The following is a 20,012-nucleotide window of genomic DNA, read 5'->3' as shown; positions in this document are numbered from 1 at the left end:
TTTCTAGCAAAAAGGTTTAAAATAGGACTGCATTTTGCAATACAGTTCTATGCAGCTAGAAATCATTACAAGGGGAAGCGACAGACAAATGAAATAAAATGTCTTACTTACAGTTAAGAACAATTTAACTTGTTCTAGTTGCTAAGGGGGCATATTTAAAATGTAAATAAAATAAGTAAAAAGCAATGTACCTTCTAAGACTAAAGAAATTACAAAGGATGTTAATTTTTCAAGTTATCATGTTAAGAAAACATGATGGAATCAGACAGATAATTGAAAAATTACTTACTAATTGTCAAGATGTCTTCATCCCCAAATGGTCTAAGAGGACGTTAATCGGTAAGCATTTTGTTTTAGATAAATATTTTTACAGAATGTGCTTTCAAAGTCCCCATTGGAGTCCCATCAGCTGAATCATGTCCCTTTAGAGTCAGACTATCAGAGCTGAGTTCCAGGGTCCTAGGAAATGTTTATGGGTCACGAAGGAACAGCCGTTTGCTTCCCAGACATCAGTGCTCACATCCCACAGTCACTTGGTCTCCATAGCTGGGCTACTCTGTACTCTCCTGTGTGGGACACGTCACCAAGGAGTCTGGTCTGGTCAACTTTAGCCTTCTGCCAGTTTTACCGCAAAACACACTCTCAAATTCCTAAAGTTGAGAAATGACCATTAACGTACAATATACACAGACATGAAAACTGTTATCTTCAAAAACACAAATGAAAAAAAAAAACAAAAAAATCCACAAATGGTTGAAATTAAGAGCTAAACCACCTCAAAATATATAGTTAAGGTGTCACTCACAAACGTATGTCACATCCTGTAAGGGGATACAGATGATAAAAATGGGGATTCAAACATTTGTCTCAAATAGTTACCTTTACGTGTATTTTTATTTAGTTTTCCAATAGATTCTCAAAATGCCTGACCATATTGTAAACCCTTCTGATATTTTTTTAGAAGCAGCCATATTTTTTTGTTATTTTCGTTGTGGTAACACAGACATAAACTTTACCATTTTGCCCATTTGTAAGTTTGCAATTCAGTGGCATTAAGTATGTTCACACTCTTGTGCAACCATCACCACCATCCATTTCCAGAGCTTTCCACCACCCCACACAGACACGCTGTACCGTGACACACCCCTCCTGCCATGGGCATTTGCTGTCCCCTGCGCCTGCCCCACTGACTGCTCGTGTTAGGCGTGGCAACGGGGCCAGACCAAGAGCTAACTCCCCAACACCCTGCCGGCCGCGGGTCAAGTTCATGGCACTACGCCTCTAGACACTTTGTGAAAGGCCTCAATTTTAATGGCTGAGTCAGTCTCAAGCTCACAGAAAGAGAAGGCAGGTGCACTCAAACCACCCGAAGCTCATCGGCCTCCAGGAAACAAAAGACACGGGTCTGCAAGATGCAGAAGGTGGGATGTCCTGCAGGACACAGTAGTCACGTTACTGACCCCAGCTTGGGTCCGCTCGCCCACGTGCAGCATTACATGTCATGATTAGTTATACTCCGTGACAACTTCAGCAGAGAAGTTTTTTCCATATAATGTTTTTTGTGTCATTTAATATACTACATAATCTTCATTAGTTTAATATTTCTCTCTGAGATGCCTCAGGAGCCCTTTGGAAAACTCAAAGTCAGCTAGAGAAGGAAACTTACAACTGTTGTCGAAAGCAGCTCAATATACCAGGAAAACTTTGCTGTCTTAACGGAGAGAGAAAACCACTTCCAGTCTGCACCAGCTTACTTTTAATAGCGAAGTTCATTTAGTTAATTAAATTCAATCTAATATGAGCCAGTCTTGACCCCATGCAAAACTCTTTCCTTAAGGTTCCTTTTCCACAAACCTCCCATCACTTTCTGTATGCATATTAGTTTGTCCCTTATTTTTTCCCTAGCCAGAAACAACCAGCTCTGGGACAAAATTAGTCTCCCTTTTTCCCTTTAACAAAGATATTTCCATTCTTTTTTGGCTACACCACACGACATGCGGGATCTTAGTTCCCTGACCAGGGACCAAACCCTTGCCCCCTGCAGTGGAAGCGCAGAGTCTTAACCACTGGACCGCTGGGGAAGCCCCTAGCCCACTTTCTTTACACACTGAAATTCTTCCCTTATTACTTTTAGTAACTTAATTACATATGTATTACAATTTTTAATCCTTAAAAACTTTAATCTCTATTGAAAACCAAGAAGCAAGTAATTGAACTGTTCTTTATTCAGCATGTTTTGATTGGCAAACTTATGAGCACATTCTGTAACCTCTAGAAGCACACGTTTTCCTATAGTACAATTTTTCTCTTTAATGTGGTACAAGACATGTATCTAATGAGCCCAAACATCTTTAGTTTTTTCTCTCTCATAAGCAGACAAGAGAAGATAAACTTAGACTTCTCCAGCAATCAATGTTCCAGTATTTTACCTTAATGAAAAATGACTTAGACCTTTAATGAATTTCCGTCATATAACTTAATTTAGCAAAACTAAAGTTTCAAGTTACCAAAAATCCGGAAAAACTAATACACGACTATTCCTAAAGAGTTCACCTGAAAGCTTTCATCCCATTTATCTCTATTTTATTACTTATGACAATATTATATAAAGACATCCATCCATCCATCCATCCGGAGATCTCATAGCTTATATTTCAATAAAGAACTTATTAGTTTATAAATTTGATCCCATTTTCCCTCTCTATTGTAAAACAGCCCTAACTGCATAATAGTAGCATAATTTAAGGATCCATTAACAGGCCACTTTTTTCCTGAATCTATGGAGTATCATGGCCAGGCCATGTTACAAAGGAAAATCATTTTTTTACATTTTATTTGTTTGTGACTGAAAGTGGTCCAGTTCTGGAGAATGCACCCCAAGGGGCTGCATTCAGGAAATAAGCTTGCGTTTCCCATACCAGCACATTTACACACGAGACACATGCGCGTGCACGCACACACACGCACACACACGCACACACACGCATGAAGAACAAAATCTATTTCCTGCAGGACAAAAACAAAGAGTGAAGTCCAACAATTCCCTCAAGTTCCCAAATGAGGGTTCCTGTTTTAATAACAAACAAAATGCAAATGAAAAGATAGGAAATCATGACCTCACGTGTCATGGCAACTCACCCAGCAAACGTAAAACTTTGTCACAGTTGGAACAAGTTAAATTTACCTACTTGAGTTTAAAAAGCCTCTTTCCCTTTTTCTCCTTTTGATTTGAAGTTCTACTAATTAACCCAGGCTGAAGTCTCAGGCAATGTGGGTTGTGTTTGCATTTCAAAGACATGGTAAGAGTTATGGCTTCAAGCTTTCTCCTAGAAATATTTTTGTTCTCTGAGGGTCAGAATTCTGAGAAAATATTTAAGCCAGCTTTCTCAAACTGCATAGGCAAAAAAGAACCAGGTTTGGAATTTCAAAAGAGTCTCATCTTAACCAATTTTCTCCAGAGTCTGAAGAAAGTTGTGGCCATGTGGTGTCAGAAAAAACATTTTTCTTTTTATAGGAGCACAGCTGAACATTTACCAGTTTAGTAAAATATACCCTAGACTACAAGATGGAACAGAGCTCTGATCACTCATTTCTTAGTTATTCATGGCCGCTGTTGTCAAATATCAAGCAAACAAACCAACCGATGCAATGGAAAACAGTCCCTCAGGGTCGAGGTTCCCTAGTCCCGAAAAGGGAAACTCCCAACCAATGCCCCATCAGAGACAAAGCCAAGTCACCAGGCTTCCCTGGTGGTTAAGAATCTGCCTGCCAATACAAGGGACACGGGTTCAAGCCCTGGTCTGGGAAGATCCCACAGGCCGCGGAGCAGCTAAGCCCATGTGCCACAACTACTGAGCCTGCGCTCTAGAGCCCGCGAGCCACAACTACTGAGCCCACATGCCACAACTTCTGAAGCCCACGTGCCTAAAGCCCGAGCTCCTCAACGAGAGAAGCCGCTGCAACGAGAAGCTCGCGCACCACAACGAAGAGCAGCCCCCGCTCACCGCAACTAGAGAAAGCCACGTGCAGCAATGAAGACCCAATGCAGCCAAAAATAAATAAATAAATTTGTTTTAAAAAAAAAAAAAGCCAAATGACCAAGCCTTAGTCCAAAAGGGAAAATCCCAACCAATATTCTGCTATAGAAGTCAATGTGATAGGGAAGAACACTCTGGTGTCACCACACGTGAGTTCCATTACTTACCAAAGACATCTCAACCTGCCAGTGCAAGTGCCTTGTTTCTTTTATCACAAAAATCAAAAGCGCTGTGGGCCGAGGATGGCTGGTTGGCGGCAAGGTCTTGGGGCTGCCCCTGAGACAAAGGTGCTCAGACAGCTGCTGAACAGGACCCACCTCAATCAACAACACTGTCCCTAAACCAGATTGGGTCCACTCGCCACACACAGTAAAGACAACCTGCTGACGCCAGGTTGTGGTGAAGGAAAGTGCGACGTTTATTGCAGGCACCAAACAAGGAGTTCAGGTCTTTTGCGCGTTAACACCGATTACTAGACAAGTCTAAGTTCACCTCCTGCCTTCTTATGAGAGAGAAAAACAGCTAGAGATGTTTGAGTTTATTAGATACATGTCTTGTACTACATTAAAGAGAAAAACTGTGCTATAGGAAAACGTATGTTTTTAGAGGTGTGTTCATAAGTTTGCCAATCAAAACATGCTGATATAAAGAAAAGTCCAATTACTCGCTTCTTGGTTTTCAGTAAAGATTAAAGTTTTTAAGGGTTAAAAATTGTAATACGTGTGTAATTAAACTACTAAAAGTAATAAGGGAAGCATTTCAGTGTGTACAGAAAGTAGGATATACATCGCCAGTGCGAGAAGGTATAAAGAATGGAAATATCTCTGTTAAGGGAAAAAAGGGAGAATAATTTCGTCCCAGGGCTGGTTGTTTCTGGATAGGGAAAAAATAATGGACAAACTAATACAGATACAGAAAGTGATGAAAGGTTTGTGGAAAAGGAACTTTAAGGAAAGAGTTTTGCATGGGGTCAAGACTGGCTCATATTAGATTGAATTTCATTAACTAAATGAACTTCGCTATTAAAAGTAAGCTGGTGCAGACTGGAAGTGGTTTTCTCTCTCCGTTAAGACAGCAAAGTTTTCCTGGAATATCGAGCTGCTTTCGACAACAGTTGTAAGTTTCCTTCTCTAGCTGACTTTGAGTTTTCCAAAGGGCTCCTGAGGCATCTCAGAGAGAAATATTAAACTAATGAAGATTATGTAGTATATTAAATGACACAAAAAACATTATATGGAAAAAACTTCTCTGCTGAAGTCGTCACAGAGTATAGCTAATCATGATGTGTAATACTGTGCGTGGGCGAGCGGACCCAAGTTCAGTTCAGTAACAATTTTTGGCATCCCAGATGGGCTGGAAATCCCATCTGGGTCACCAAAAATTGTTACTGAACTGAATTTGGGTCCGCTCACCCGCGCACAGTAAGGCCAATCTACTGACCCTGGGTTGCAGTGAAAGAAAGTGCAGCGTTGATTGCGGGTGCCAAACAAGAAGTTCAGGTCTTTTGAGCATTAGCTGCCCAGACTCCTTGTTTGGCACCTGCAGTAAACGCTGCACTTGTTTTCACCGCAACTGGTGTCAGCAAAGCTGGTGTCAGCTTTACTGTGTGCAGGCAAGTGGACCCAAATTTGGTTCAGTAACGTTCAGCCTCATCAATAAACAAACAGCAAGGAAAACAGGAAAGGGGAGCCAGAACAGATTAAAAGGTGCATAAGAGCTACGAACCAAACGCAGTGTTCGGATACCGATTTAAGTAAGTCGACAGTAAAAAGACAGTTGTGAGCCAATCAGAGAAACCTGGACAGGGAGGGAGATTAAGGAAGCTGATGATGACGTGGTTGTGCTTTTAAACAGCCCTTTTCTTTTTAGAGATACATTTGTGAATGAAAATGATATGACAATTGGTAGTGCTTTAAAATAATTCAGTGACGGTGGGAGGATGGGGATGTATAGGTGAAACAAAGTTATGCCTGAAGCTGAGTTACTGGACACGGGCGTTCATTATTCTAGTCTCTCCGTTTTTGTGCGTGTATACATTTCTGTAAGTTTTTTTTTTTTAAAGCATAGCATTCTTACACAATTAGGTCTAAATGTTTTTATTGTGGTAAAATATACATAACATAAAATTTGCCATTTTTTACCATTTGTAAGTGTACAATTCAGTGGCTTAAGTACGTTCACAATGTTGTGTAAACATCACCGTTATCTATTTGCAGCACTTTCTCATCTCCCCAAACTGAACCTCTGTCCCTGTTAAACATGTACCCTCCATCCAACCACCTCCCCCAGTCTCTGGCACCCGTCATTCTACTTTTTGACTTTATGAATCTGATGACTCTAGGTACTTCATGTAAGTGGAATCATACGGTACTTGTCTTTTTGTGTCTGCCTTTTCCCGGTCAGCATCCTGTTTTGGAGGTCCATCCATATTGTGAGGCATGTGTCAGAACTTCATTCCTTTTCATGGCTGACTAGTAATCCATTGGCTGTACAGACATTCTGCTTCTCCATTCGTCTGTTGATTGGATTGTTTCCACCACTTGGATTGTTTCCACCTTTTGGTGACTGTGAATAATGCGGCTATGAACACTGGTATACAAATATCTGTTTAAGTCCCTGCTTTCTATTCTTTTGGGTAACTGTTTAACTTTTTTTTTTTTTTTTTTGGTGGTACATGGACCTCTCACTGCTGTGGCCTCTCCCGTTGCGGAGCACAGGCTCCGGACATGCAGCCTCAGCAGCCAAGGCTCACGGGCCCAGCTGTTCCGTGGCATGTGGGATCCTCCCGGACCGGGGCATGAACCCGCGTCCCCTGTATCGGCAGGCGGACTCCCAACCACTGCGCCACCAGGGAAGCCCCTATGTTTAACTTTTTGAGGAACCACCAGCTGCACCATTTTACATTCCCACCAGCAATCCCAAGGGTTGCAATTTCTCCACATCCTCACCAACACTTGTTATTTTGTTTTGCAATAGCCACAGCTAATGGGTGTGAACTGGTATCTCACATCCATTAAAGTGCTTTTGATTTGCATTTCCCTGATCATTAGTGATGTTGAGCATCTTTAAATGTGCTTATTGGCCATTTGCTTATCTTCTGTGGACAAACGTCTATTCAAGTCCTTTGCCCATTTTTGAATTGTGCTGTCTCTTTGTTGCTGGACTATAATAGGTTTCTATTTAATTTGTGTCCAGGAAGGGAAGTATAAGCGCTCTCTCTGCTGCCACTGCTCTGACTTTTGAGTCATCTGGAACGGCTGGCGCCCTCCACCTGTCCACACGCTACGTGGCATCCCAGCCACGGCCATCTGCCATTTGCAACAACTGTCTATGCTCAGAAGCTATATCTGCACAGAAACACATTCTAATTTCCTTCCCAAAGTTTAAAAGGTTTTCAACGGGTCTTAATGCAATGTAAGATGAACCATGGTTTGATACATTGGTTTCTATATTCTGACACCCAAAGCCCAGCTATAAAATATTTGCCTGTACTTGAGAAGGCAGAATTGACCTTTGAGAATACCTAAGTAGAAGTCAGAGGAAGAAAACAATCACCTCTCAGATGCAAGAAAGTACTTCAAGAGATTTTTCTAAACAATCATCATAAAATGAGGAGCCCTGGGCACCCGTCTTTATTTTGAATAGTTCTGCCAGCAGTGGGGTTAAGGTGTAGCTCGATCTAGACTCTCACGAGGTCCCTGGGACTCAGTTCATGGGAACTTGGGGTGACCGTGAAAGAGGGAGACAAGTGGACACCTCCCGCCCTTGACTGCGTCAAAGGTAAGCTAGTAATTGTTACCCTGCTCTCTCAATTAGCGTCTATTTCAATGAAACTTAAGTGAAATAGCTGAGTTTTAAGGGATTTTTACAACTCATCAGACACCTTGAGATGACGTCTGGTCAAAGTTGGATATTCACATTAAATTTGTAAATAGGAGAAGGCCAATAATAAAAACTATTTTTAGTGGGAAAAAGAAAGATCGTTCCAATTACATGTCGAGAAATTATACCAAGAAGTCAGGAAGAGGAAGAAGACAGGTGTCATCTGTACAGAGAGACGAGAGAATTAAAGGAAAAGGGTTAATGAAACCAAGAGGGGTGACAGACCTGGGGCCCAGGTGGGAGGGTGCGCCCCCGACACTTAGCCACGCTGAGAGCCCCACAGAGATGGGACGAGGCCAGTCACGGTGGGAGATGCCACGGGGGCTCTGAGAACAACAGGTCTGACAGACAAGAGAGGACAGGAAAGGCCTGAACCACAATTCGTAACCTCAACCTAATAAACATACAGAATTCGCCGAACCGAGAATGCACGTCCTTTCCAAATAAACACAGGATTTTAAAAAACTGACCACATAAGAGGTCACAATGGAAAAGCCCCAACACGTTTTTAAAACTGCCATCTGCACTGATCAGAACGTGAGAAATAAATGTGAGAAACAGATAAAATGCTGTGTCTTATCTACAAAACAGAAACAGACTCGCAGACAGAGAACAGACTGGTGGGTGCCAAGGGGGTGGGGGTGGGGCATTGATGGAGTGGGAGCTTGGGGTGAGCAGATGCAAACTATTATATACAGGATGGACACACAAGGTCCTAACCCTGTAGAGCGTTACAGTTCCCTGTGCAGCACAGGGAACCATGCTCAGTATCCTGTGATAAACCATAATGGAAAAGAATATGAAAAAGAATGTATGTATATATATACGTGTGTGTGTGTATATATATATATATATATATATATGTACACACACACACACACAACTGAGTCACTTGGCTCTACACCAGAAACTAACACAACACTGTAAATCAACCACACTGCAATAAACTAAATTTAAAATAAAAAGGACAGAATTCCTACTGCACAGGAAAGGGAGAAGTAACAGTACGGCTGCACCTGATAACTGGGGCTGGTGCGCAAGGACACGTGGGTGCGGGCCGGGCCCCCAGCCCAACTTCAGGTGGAGGAGGGAAGACAAAGCAGGGGGGCAGCGCCACCGTCCTGCCCAACGACTGTGATGGTGACAGGACAGAGGAGAGGGAAGCACAGGGTGACAGACTGCCCCGCAGCCCCAGAGCCTGGCTAGGGTTCAAGGTCACGACCCCAAAATGTCACCTCACAACAACTGCGTCACCAGCGATCCTGGATTGGGGCTGGACCGGGGAAAATGGTGTAGAGGATGTTATTGGGACAAGAGGCAAAATTTGAATTAGATAAGAGTATTACACCAATGTTAAGTGTCCTGATTTTGGCCATTGTATTCTGGTTATGTAAGATAATGTAATATTCGTTAAAAGCACCGATTGAAGTGTTTGGGTATCAAGGCACATGGTGCCCACAGTTTACCATCAAATGGTTTAGACTGCAAGAGACAGAACAAATGGGGCAAAATGTGAACAACTGGGGGTTCTGGGTAAACCTGGGTGGGCACACAAGGAGCTCTTAGCACTCACCTTGGAACTTTCCTGCAAGTTTAAAATTATATAAAAATTTTTAATGACCATAAATAAATACAACGAATCATCTAAATCCAGGGTTCTACAGGCACCTGTCTGGCCCGATCTCTTCAAAATCTCAGTGCCGTAATAGAAACTGGGGGGTAGGGAGGACTGCTATAGCTCAGAGACAGAAAAACGTCACTGAATGCAACACAGAAGCATGGCTGGGTGCTGGTTTGGGAAAAAATGCAGCCATAAAAGTCACCTTTAGAACATCTGGGGGACATGAGAATACGGACTGGGTAGTAGATGGTAGAAGAGAATGACTATCGACCTTGTGAGGTGTGAAAACGGCACTGGCGTTACATGGGAGACACAGGCGTAAATATTTAGAGGTGAAGGGTCATGATACGTCATTGTCTTTGAAATTGTGCTCTGCGTGTGCACGTGTGTGTTAAACATGGTAAATGTTGACGGCTCAGACTAGGTGAGGGGAGGGCAGGTGTTCAGTGAACTCTGTGCTCAGTAGAAAAATAAAACAAAGGGAACCACCTGCTTGCAGACTCATTTACCTTCTCAACGCCTCCACCTGACGCCTCCTGGGCACTGAAAACCTAGCCCGTCGGACACAGAACGTGGATTCCGCCCCACCCCATCCTGCTTCTCCACACGTCTTCCCATCTCAGGAAACAGCGCCACCCGCCCAGCTGCTCCAGCCAGACACCCCACCGTGGACCCCAATTCCTCTGCCCAGCAGCCCTACATCCAGCACCGCGGGCCCTGGCCAGTCTCAGCAGAGCCGCTGCGGCCTCTGACCAGGGTCTGTGTCTCCACTCCTGCCCACCCCTAATCTCTCCTCCTGGAGTCCAGTCTCCCTGCTGCGCAGCAGGGAGAGTCATCTTTGCAGCATGTCAACCAGACCCCACACCGGGATGGAGGTGGTCCATTCACCCTCAACCTGTTAGCCGCTTCCCTCCAGCCCACGGGGTCTCTGTCTTATTCAAGGTGCCCCCAGTGTCTCGGACAGAAGCCTGGTTAGAGTCGGAACAGACCTGTGGGATGAGATGTGTACTGAAATAATTTAGGAAAATCACTGAAGACTTTCGTGTATCACATCTTTCAAAATGCAAAATGTTCATGCAAGTAAGAGGGGGAAAGTCACTGAGGAAACAGGAAGGACACAAGGGTTTAAGCTGCCTACATTCTAATTCCCCCCAAATTGCTACTGACGTCACTTCGGCCTGTTTCTTCATGGGTCTTGTAATCCGACCCAGAAACAATCTACAAATTCAATGTAACTACATTTCAGAAATATTCAGGAAGCCTAATATACATAAAAATTAATGTCCATAAGTTTCTAACCTATTTAATCTTTGAGTACAGATAGTGACAGTTAAGTTTTTTTATTGTTGCAAACACCTTCATCATATTTGAATGGATCATATAAATAATAATTTACCACTATTAGGTACACAGAGCCAACCATTAAATCATTTTTTTAAATATAAAAGCTTTATTTTATTACAATAAACCAAGTCTATCGCTAAAAAATAATGTTAAAGAGTAACCACATTATAAATAACCATAAATGATCCAATCAGCACAAACTTGACGCAGGTATTGCTTTAAAAGGCAATTAAATATACAATGAAAATAAGGAACTTGACGGAATTACGAAACACACAAGATGGAAATGCACGTGGGCACAGAAAAGGGAAACGGAGAAGACAAACTCTTAGCACTCAGCCCAAGGGGCCTCATTCCAGGCAGCCTGGGGCGCTCGGCCGGCCGCTCCCCCAGGATCTAGATACGGAAGGCTCTTTTTCAAAACGCTGCACGTTTATAGTGCCAACCTCAGCTCGGTTCTCTAATCAGACCCGTGCTGCCGTCAACGGCAGCGACTACACGACAGCAGGGACCAGCAGCAAAACCAGGCCGCTCTTCACTAAGGCCTCATCCCACGCGCCCTGATCCCCAGAGAAATGAGGCCGGTACCTGGACCCAAGGTCCCCCCAAGGCAGAGCACAGAAGCCAATGCAGGGAATGTTCTCTCATCTGAACCCCCAAGGAGGGGGCAGGTGGGACCCTCACTCACACCCAGCATCCGCTCCCACCTGGAGGGCTTGCAGGGAATCAATGGCTCCTCGGCCCAGACAGACAGGGTCAAGGTCGAGCTGGCTGCCCTAAGGAACGGAGATGCTCGAGCCCCTGAGCGCCCACCCCGATCCCCCAGGCCACAGTGTTTCTCTTCTCTGCCTTCTGAACATGTTTGAAATCCAGATTATTTATTTGACATTTAATTGCCTCTTTTTTTTTCCTATTTGTGCTTTATCCCTTTCACAACATCTTCTGAGGGGGAAAAAAAAAATCATACCCTACAGGCAGGTCTCTGAAACCCCTTTAAGCCCCCAAACAATCCACTGCACAGAGCAGGGGCCTAACTGCCAGCTGACCACACATCCAGGCTGTGGCTAGCACCTTGGTAAGTGACGAGCAGGGCATTATTCACACTGGACTCAGCATCGGACGTTTGGTTCCAGGAAACAAAGGACAGTTTGGGACATCTTAGAGGAAAAAGGATAAATAACAACACTGATACATTTACAGGATTCTGAAAATATCCTGGCCTAGATACTAACCTTTTTGAAAGAATCCCCATGTCTTTCTTGAATATACTTCAGGAACGCTGTGGTCCACTGCAGCGTCGTCGCCTTATCCGTCTCGGCGTTGCAGAACGGGACTAAAAGATTCAACTCATCACAACAAATGCGGATTCTGCGCCTACAGTCAAAACCCAAAGTGATCACATAGAGAAGCTGAAGCAGAACAAAGGAATAAAGCAGGTGTCTGTATGTCTTGAGGAATCAGCTCGCGGCCTGGCCACTGAGAGCGTAGGAAGGGCAGGCCCTCACCTCGGGGCTCCCCTCTACAGCGGCCAGCCCACCCTCAGCTGCCCACTAAGCCCAGCCACGCTCCCTGGAAAGTTTCCCGTTTACTTCTCCTGGGCCAGGAGCAAGGACCAGGTCCAAGTCTCTAGACCAAGGATGGACCCAAACCCCCTGAAACTGGAAGCAAAATTGTGTGTGTGTTTCTTCTGGGCAGGACATTCTTTCACTCACCTGCCCCCCAGGTGCCAAGGAAGTCACAGAAGCTAGGATTCACAGCTTTGATTCTCCAAGGCGCCCCGGTTCATAAAGGACCACAGACCACCAGCCTGTGAATATCCCCAAATCCAGTCCTTTTAGGGATGACTTACATCCCACCTGGAGTCTTAGACCATTTTTAACTTTCACGTATTACATTCAGGTAATACGGCCCTTGTTCCTATTTCCCCACCTGTACACTCAGAACTCCAGAGCAACTTTGTAAGGTAACAACAACAGCAGGAACTCACTAGATGCTCTGCAACTGCAGGCACTGAGCCAGACACTACATTCCAGCTCGTTTAATTCCTGTGTCCCGTCTACGCAGTAGGTGATATGCCTATTTTATAGATGAGAGACTCAGGTGGAGAGGTAAAGAGTGTGTAGGAAGTTGTTAAACTAGGAAATGGCAGAGTAAGGATGAAAACTTTTACCGTCAACACGTAGTACGTATAAGGCTTTTTTTCAGATGGTAGGTATTCAGTAAATGTTTATTAAATAAATATAAACAATGCCCATTATAATTCGCGGTGAGCTCAGCGATGCCCATCGCTTGGCCTGTATGTGCGGACACATTCTTAGGAAAGGTATCTAGCTGCCTAGCTTTCATATATCCCTTTAAATAAATAAATTTCCACTGCTCAACACTGTAGGTTCAGAGATGAATATCTGTCTTGCTCAATGCTCTATTTCCTGAGCCTAAAACAGAAACTGGTACAAAGCACTCAACAGATGACGAAGTTAGGGATTCATCCCATACCCAGCTATAACAGAAAAATTAACCACCTTTTGCTTCTCCACAGAGCAGCACAAATAAAATCCACAGATAAAACAACTTACATAAGCTGTACCTTCCTCCTTCTTCAATATCCTTAAAAGAGCCAAGCAAAACTGAGTAGGCCAGTACGCAGGCGGCCCCCCTCCCAGGAAGGCTGCCCCGGTCAGCACCTGGGAACTTAGATTTCGGGGGGGTTCCCACCACCGTTGGCCACTGGCTTATAAACACCAGCTTTCCTTCTGGGTGTCTGGGACTTGGCCGCGTGCCAGGTAGGGAATGCCCCCCCCCCACCCCGACCAGCCCCCAGTAGGATCCAGGGCCCTGAGTCTCTAAGGAGCTTTGCTGTCCGGGAACATGTCACCAGTGCTGGGGGGTGACAGGCATCCTGAGTGGCTCCGCTGAGAGGTGTTCTGGGGAGCTGGCGCCTGGGGCCCCTAGACCTCTCCCCATGCGCCTCTGCCGACTTTGCTGGGTTCTTCGTCCAAAATAAATCAAAGCCATGAGTCCTCCTAATGAATCATCAGACCTGGGGGTGGTCTCGGGTACCCCCATCCACCTAGCAAAGCACGGTGACCACTGACTCTAGCCAGCTTTCCCTCCCTTGAACACAGAAATGGCTACACCATTGTTTTCCACAAAAAGGCGCCCGTCACCACCACCGACTGTCATCAGCTCGGCGTCTAAGACAACTGCACGCCACCGACGCCACGCATTACCTTCTGTCTCTTTCCATGCGGTTGTGCCTCTCCCTGCGCTGGGACCGGCCCCGCTGGGGCCCGCTCTGGGTCTGCTCCCCGAAGGTGGCCTGGGACAACTCCACCGACTGCCAGGCACCCTGCGCTGCTGCGGAGCCTTCACCCACATTCTGGAGCTCTCCCAGGGCTCTTCGTTCTAGGTTTGTGTCCAGCTGACGTATCCTACTCCGACTTCTCTTGCTTATTGCTTGCTTACACAGCGCTTCTTCTTTGCAAAAGAAGGAAAAAGTGGTATTTTCATTTTTCTGTTCTTCTAAACCTACCCTCGTGAATGCTGAATATATTTTTTGGTATTTTCGATCCAAGATATAAACACCCCAGGTATTCCGTAATCAATACAGCTTATACAGCAATACAGTCAAAAGTCCCCCTTTTAAATCAACAGGCATTTTAACTGTCATCTATGAATAAAAAAACCAAGAAGTTGTTTGATTTTTCTGATATTCAGAATGGGGAAAAAAACACTTGAAATATTTTCTCCAAGAGATTTTCTTGATGTGCAATTATCCTAATAGACAACTGATATTCTAACTGCAATGCTCAGAAGAGGACAAAACCTAAGTGGTTTAGGATTAAACATGCCCTCACCTTACAAGTGAGATTCCCCCCCACAAAAGGAGTAATCACATCATAGCTTTGACCTGTGCTACAGAAATATGTCAAATTTCTATCAAAGTACAGCAGGCGTCTAATTAGTACCTGCGGTGATGTGCATTCCCCAGGTACCGTACAAAGCCAAACCCTCTACGGTGAAAGAACCCCTTAACACACATTTCAGAATGGTGAGAACTTTTCAAAAGACATAGAGAGGAATTCGCAAGTATCGGTAATACTCTTCAGCTGAGTAGTCAGTACAGGGACTATTTTAACATTAACCTTTCTACCTTACAAATGTTAACGTATACTTTCCCGAGCAATGTCATAAGAACAATGGAAAACTAATCACTGGCGTGGGAGAAAGAAGGAGAGCTGCATCCCTACCCTGTCTTTATCAGCTCTCGAAGAGCTGAGTGTAAGCTGTGTTATTGTTGGATAGCTCGAAAAAGAATGTTTTCCAGGAAAAACGGATTGAGGGTTAACGTCAGGGGTAAGCAAAGTTTGCCTTCAGAAGTTTATTTCTAAAACTTTCTGTATCACCTTATGGCCTCTCGCTCCCAACTCAATCCTCTGCCCATCTGCAGATCGTCCTCTAAAGGTCTGAGCGGATTTCAGACTCCTGCCTCACTCATGAAGTATGAAATAAGAGAAAAAAAAAAAAACCTGGAAGTGCTGTCAGTAACTTGAAGGTAACGAAAATGTACCTAAGTCTATCATTTTTCTGTTTAAGGAGGTTACTGTTAAGAAAAAGCAGCCCCTAAACTCAACGTTTCCAGGCCAAGTATAAACGTGATGTTCAAAATTCGCAAGGATGTTCAAAGTGAGGTGACTGGGCAGAGGGACGGAAGGATTTCTAAGATGCAAGCAGGCTTCCGAGATCATTTCATTTGTTTATAAACCACCTCTCTCCCCTCTCCCACCCATGGCCAAAAAAAAAAGGGGGGGCAAAGACATCAGGCAGGAGGAGAAAGCACCTGCCAGCTTCTGTTTTATCGCTTACCTCCTACTTTAATCCAAACCTGCTCAGGCAAAGCTTTGTTTCTACTACCCAAAGTCTGTTTAGTGGATTCAATTTCTTGCTGATAGCAGAAAGAAAATGCTCTCGGCAATCCAATATCCTGATGCTTGGTAGCTTCAAGTACAGAACATGAGTTACTAGAACTCTGGAAAAAAATGAAGCAACAGGAACTTTATCAACAGGTGACAATCTCCTCTCTACGTACAAATAAAATGCACTTTAATAGAAGTAACGTCAAAGCTATTCACATGAACTTGAAGAACTTTAGGTGCACTAAGGATTTTTAAATATCCCCGAACCACATAAATACTCTCGATTTAAAAAAGTTATTGAGCTCAATGAAAGAAAAAAAAATCCTTGGGGCCTAACTAAAATACAATTTATCCATTTAATACAGAAGAGCAAAGCTTCGCAAATCATTTTCCCTACCTGTGTTTGTGAAAGATTAGAATTTCCACTAGCAGAGCAACTATTTGCAGTAAACAGAGGGTATGTAAATTGCAGAGCAGTGGCTGCAGCAGCAGTTTTATTTTTCACTAATGTTGTACATTTGTTTTGTTGCTGATGGAGAGGAACATTCATTAATTCGGATGGATGGCGAATAAGAGTTACCAAACTGCCAAGACAAAAGAAACCCAGAAACACATGAAGAGCATGTGGCAGGTAAGTTTCCTGAAACACCACAATCACTAACTATCACACTCTAAAGGCTAACATTTGATTTTCTAGATAGGAACTTGAATCTGTTACCATGAATGCCCCCCATCATGGAAATCTCTACAGACAATTATCAGCTAGTGTTGTAGGGGACAAGTTCAAACTTTCTTCCTCACATTGGAAGGTGTGGCTGTGTGTCATCTTTTAGTTACACCTCCCTTCCCATCACACTTCTGACACCAATCTGTTTTTTTGGCCATCCTCCAAAATCTGACGACTATGGGCAAAATGGGGAAAACTACAGGGTGGGGACAGACAGGAAGCTGAGGAGACACCCTAGCAGACAGGCGACTCCTCTCCGATAGTTGTTGCTGCGAGATCACTTATGGGCTGGCAGTCTGGCTGAAGGATGAAGCTGCATTTTACACTCAGAACCTCACAACATGACGTCTTTCCTCCCAGGGGATGCATCTGTGCAAGATGAGGTCAGCCTCAACCTGAGTCAACAGAGGGGGAAGCAGAGGTCTCTCCTGACATTTAGGTGAGTGATTTGGGGACAAAACCTTTGTTCCTCAGGAACATGTGTGCACTTATCTCAACTCATCTCTCTTCCGCATGCAGATGCTGAGTGCACACTGCAAAGGTGATGCTGCAGGCTGTGTACTTAATATCTGCTTGCTGTGCTTCACAGACCACACAAACTTTCAGCTCAGCCTCCAGACCCACTGAGGTCTGCTCCCTGTTAAGATGCGAGCTGCAGTGAGGCCGCTGGCCTCTGCAGAGAACCCTGGTCTACGTCCAGACCCAGGCTGGTGCTTCTCTGCACAGGACCCTGGTCTACACCCGGACCCAGGCTAGTGCCTCCCTGCAGAGGACCCTGGTTACACCCGGATCCAGGCTGGTGGCCTCTGCAGAGGACCCTGGTCTATACCCGGACCCAGCCTGGTGCTTCCCTGCACAGAACCCTGGTTTACACCCGGACCCAGGCTGGTGCCTCTCTGCAGAGGACCCTAGTTACACCCGGCCCGCTCCCTGGGGGATGCACCCACTTGTTGAGCGCCATGCCGGGCTCGGGGGGATCCGCGCCGCGCGGGGCTGGCGGGGACTCGGCTGGGATGCTGTTGAAGCGGTCCTCCAGGCGGACGCGCACGGCCGACTTGGCCCGCGCCTCGGGCGCGCCCTCCACGTTCTCCTTGCCGGCGCCGTCGGGCGCCTTGGGCCGGGGTGCGCCGGCGCCCGGGCCGTCGGCGCACGGCGTCTTCTCGGCGGCGGGGGGCGCGCCCGCCTCGCCCAGCAGCATCATGCGCAGCTCCTGGAAGTCAATGTGACCCAGGCACTGGTTGGCGCCCGCGAAGCCGCCATCGGCCAGCGCAGGCGGGCACAGCATCGGGTACACGGGCGGCGCGCCCCCCGCCGCCGCGCCCCCGGCCGCCGCGAAGCCCCCCGCCGCCGCGCCCGGCGCCGCCGCCGCCAGGAAGGCCGAGTTGAGGCGCGTCTCGAGCTCGCCGTCGGCCGCCGCCGCCTCCATGTGCGAGTAGAGGATGTGCTGCAGCTGCGTGTACTCGATCTCGGTCATCTCCACAAGGCTCAGGTCGGTGGTCGTGAAACTCAGCCCCGCCTCGCCCAGCGCCGCGTCCGCGCCCTCGGGGCCCGCCGGCCCGCCCGCCTGAGGCGGCTCCGGTTGCCCGGGGCCCGACATGCCGGCGCCAACGGCGTAGGGTGCGCGGGCAGGCCGGCGGGGCCAGGCCGGGCGGGCGGGGTCGCGGAAACCGCCGGCCGCAGCGCGCCTGCGCCGCCCGCCCGCAACGGCAGCCCCTCCCCGGCGCGGCCCTGCCCCCGCCCCGCGGCCCCGCCCCACGGCCCGGCCACACCAACCGCCCGCCGCGCCTCCGCCGCGGCGCCCAGTCCCAAGCTACGCGCGCAGGTCTGGGGCGTGGGGTTCGGGCGGCGAGGCTGCGGCGCGCGGGGCCAGGCCGTCCAAGTCCAGTGCCTGAGGGGCCAGACCACCCGGGTCGAGTGTCCGCAGGGCCGGGCCGCCCGGATCCCAATGTCCAAGGGGCCAAACGCCCGAGTCCGGTGTCCGAGGGTCAGACACCTGGGTCGAGTGTCCGCGGGGCCTCCCAGGGCCTGGCCGGGTATCAGGGCGCATGCAAGAGGCGCCTCTCCAGGTAACGCTTCACCACGAGTCCACGTATCCACGGGGTGCCGCGCGGTCCCCCCCTTCTCGGGACACGAGGCCTACAGTAAGCCCGAACAGTAGACAGGTGAGACAGCGCCCCCAAATACAGGTGTGACAAGGCAGGCTGTACGTAGGTGAAAACTCAGTCAGATAAATAAATACACGTGGTGCACCGTTCCTCCTAGAACCGGCAGGGCTCGTGTAATCAATGCACTCGACAAACACTGGCCAGTGATGAGCTAGAATGCACATGCCGTGTGGGTTCATCCTTTTCAAGTGTGCTCTTCAGTGGTAGTGTATTCACATCCTATCACCACAATCAGTTTTCGAACATTTTCATCACCCCAAGGAACCCCATACCCATTAGCACTCCCTACCCACTAACCTTCTTTCTGTCCCTATGGGTTTGCCAACCCTGGGTACGTCCTAGAAATGGTATCATAGAATAGGTGGTCTTTAGAAGAATTATTTTTGCGGGCTCAAAATAATTACTGTACCCACCTCTCACCCTTACCCCCATCTCAACCAGTGGTTGTTTTCTGTATAGGAACCACGTGGTTTAAAGAAAGGCCTGTGATTTAGGCAGTTTTCTTCCATCAGGCTCTGAATTGCTCATTCTGTCAGAGCTCAGACATCTATGGAGTGCTAGTCATTTCTTCTGCAGTATCTTTTCTTTGAACAATATAAGATCATCCTGCACTTCCCTGGAGGTCCAGTGGTTAAGACTCCGTGCTTCCGCTTCAGGGGGTGCAGGTTCAATCCCTGGTAGGGGAACGAAGATCCCACGTGCCACGTGGCACAGCCAAAAAACTTTAAAAAAAAAGTAAAAAAAAAAAAATATATATATATATATATTTGCTTTTCTTTTTGTCCACTTAATATGTCCCCAGTAGGAAAATGATGGACCGCTTACTCAATAAAATGTATCAGATGTGGGGGAAAAAACAAGAGCACTTTTTCTCACACCTAACATAAAAATTAGTTTCAGATCATCAAAATACCTAAATTTAAAAAGAAAATTATATAACTACTAAATATATAGGATGATATCGATAAAATCTTTGAGAAGATTCTAAGCGTGACATCAACACAGACCATAATGTGCACAGGCTCGCCCTGGGGATCTTGTTTAAAAGCAGATTCTAATTCAACAGGCCTAGGTGGGACCCGGAATGCCACCTTTCTAAGGAGCCCGCAGCTGATGTGTGTGCCGCTGATCAGTTGACCCCACTTTGAGCAGCAAAATCACGGAGTATGGTGAAATTTACAATGTTTAAAAAAGAAAATAAAATCAAGATTATATGCGACTTGGTTTTTCGCTTATTGGAAATAAAGACCATTGACACCTACGTTGTTTTTTGTGTTTCTTGATTTGGGCGGGTTCCTTGCAGATAACAGTTTTGAGCCC

At 46.3% G+C, this 20,012-nt stretch overlaps 1 protein-coding gene across 1 annotated transcript; it reads right to left on the bottom strand.

The window, feature by feature from the left end:
* Window positions 1-9: 9 nt before the first annotated feature.
* TCFL5 (transcription factor like 5) lies at window positions 10-18,165 on the bottom strand. Its single transcript, XM_079944852.1, is given in 7 exon segments — window positions 10-560; window positions 562-650; window positions 12,117-12,258; window positions 14,115-14,361; window positions 15,751-15,913; window positions 16,198-16,384; window positions 17,475-18,165. Coding segments are annotated over 7 exon segments (1,509 nt in total). The 5' UTR covers window positions 18,125-18,165; the 3' UTR covers window positions 10-529.
* Window positions 18,166-20,012: the final 1,847 nt, after the last annotated feature.

The sequence above is a fragment of the Stenella coeruleoalba genome, assembly GCF_951394435.1.
Source record: "Stenella coeruleoalba genome assembly, chromosome: 15".
Lineage (NCBI taxonomy): Eukaryota > Metazoa > Chordata > Mammalia > Artiodactyla > Delphinidae > Stenella > Stenella coeruleoalba.
This window is presented reverse-complemented; position numbering and strand designations above follow the sequence as displayed.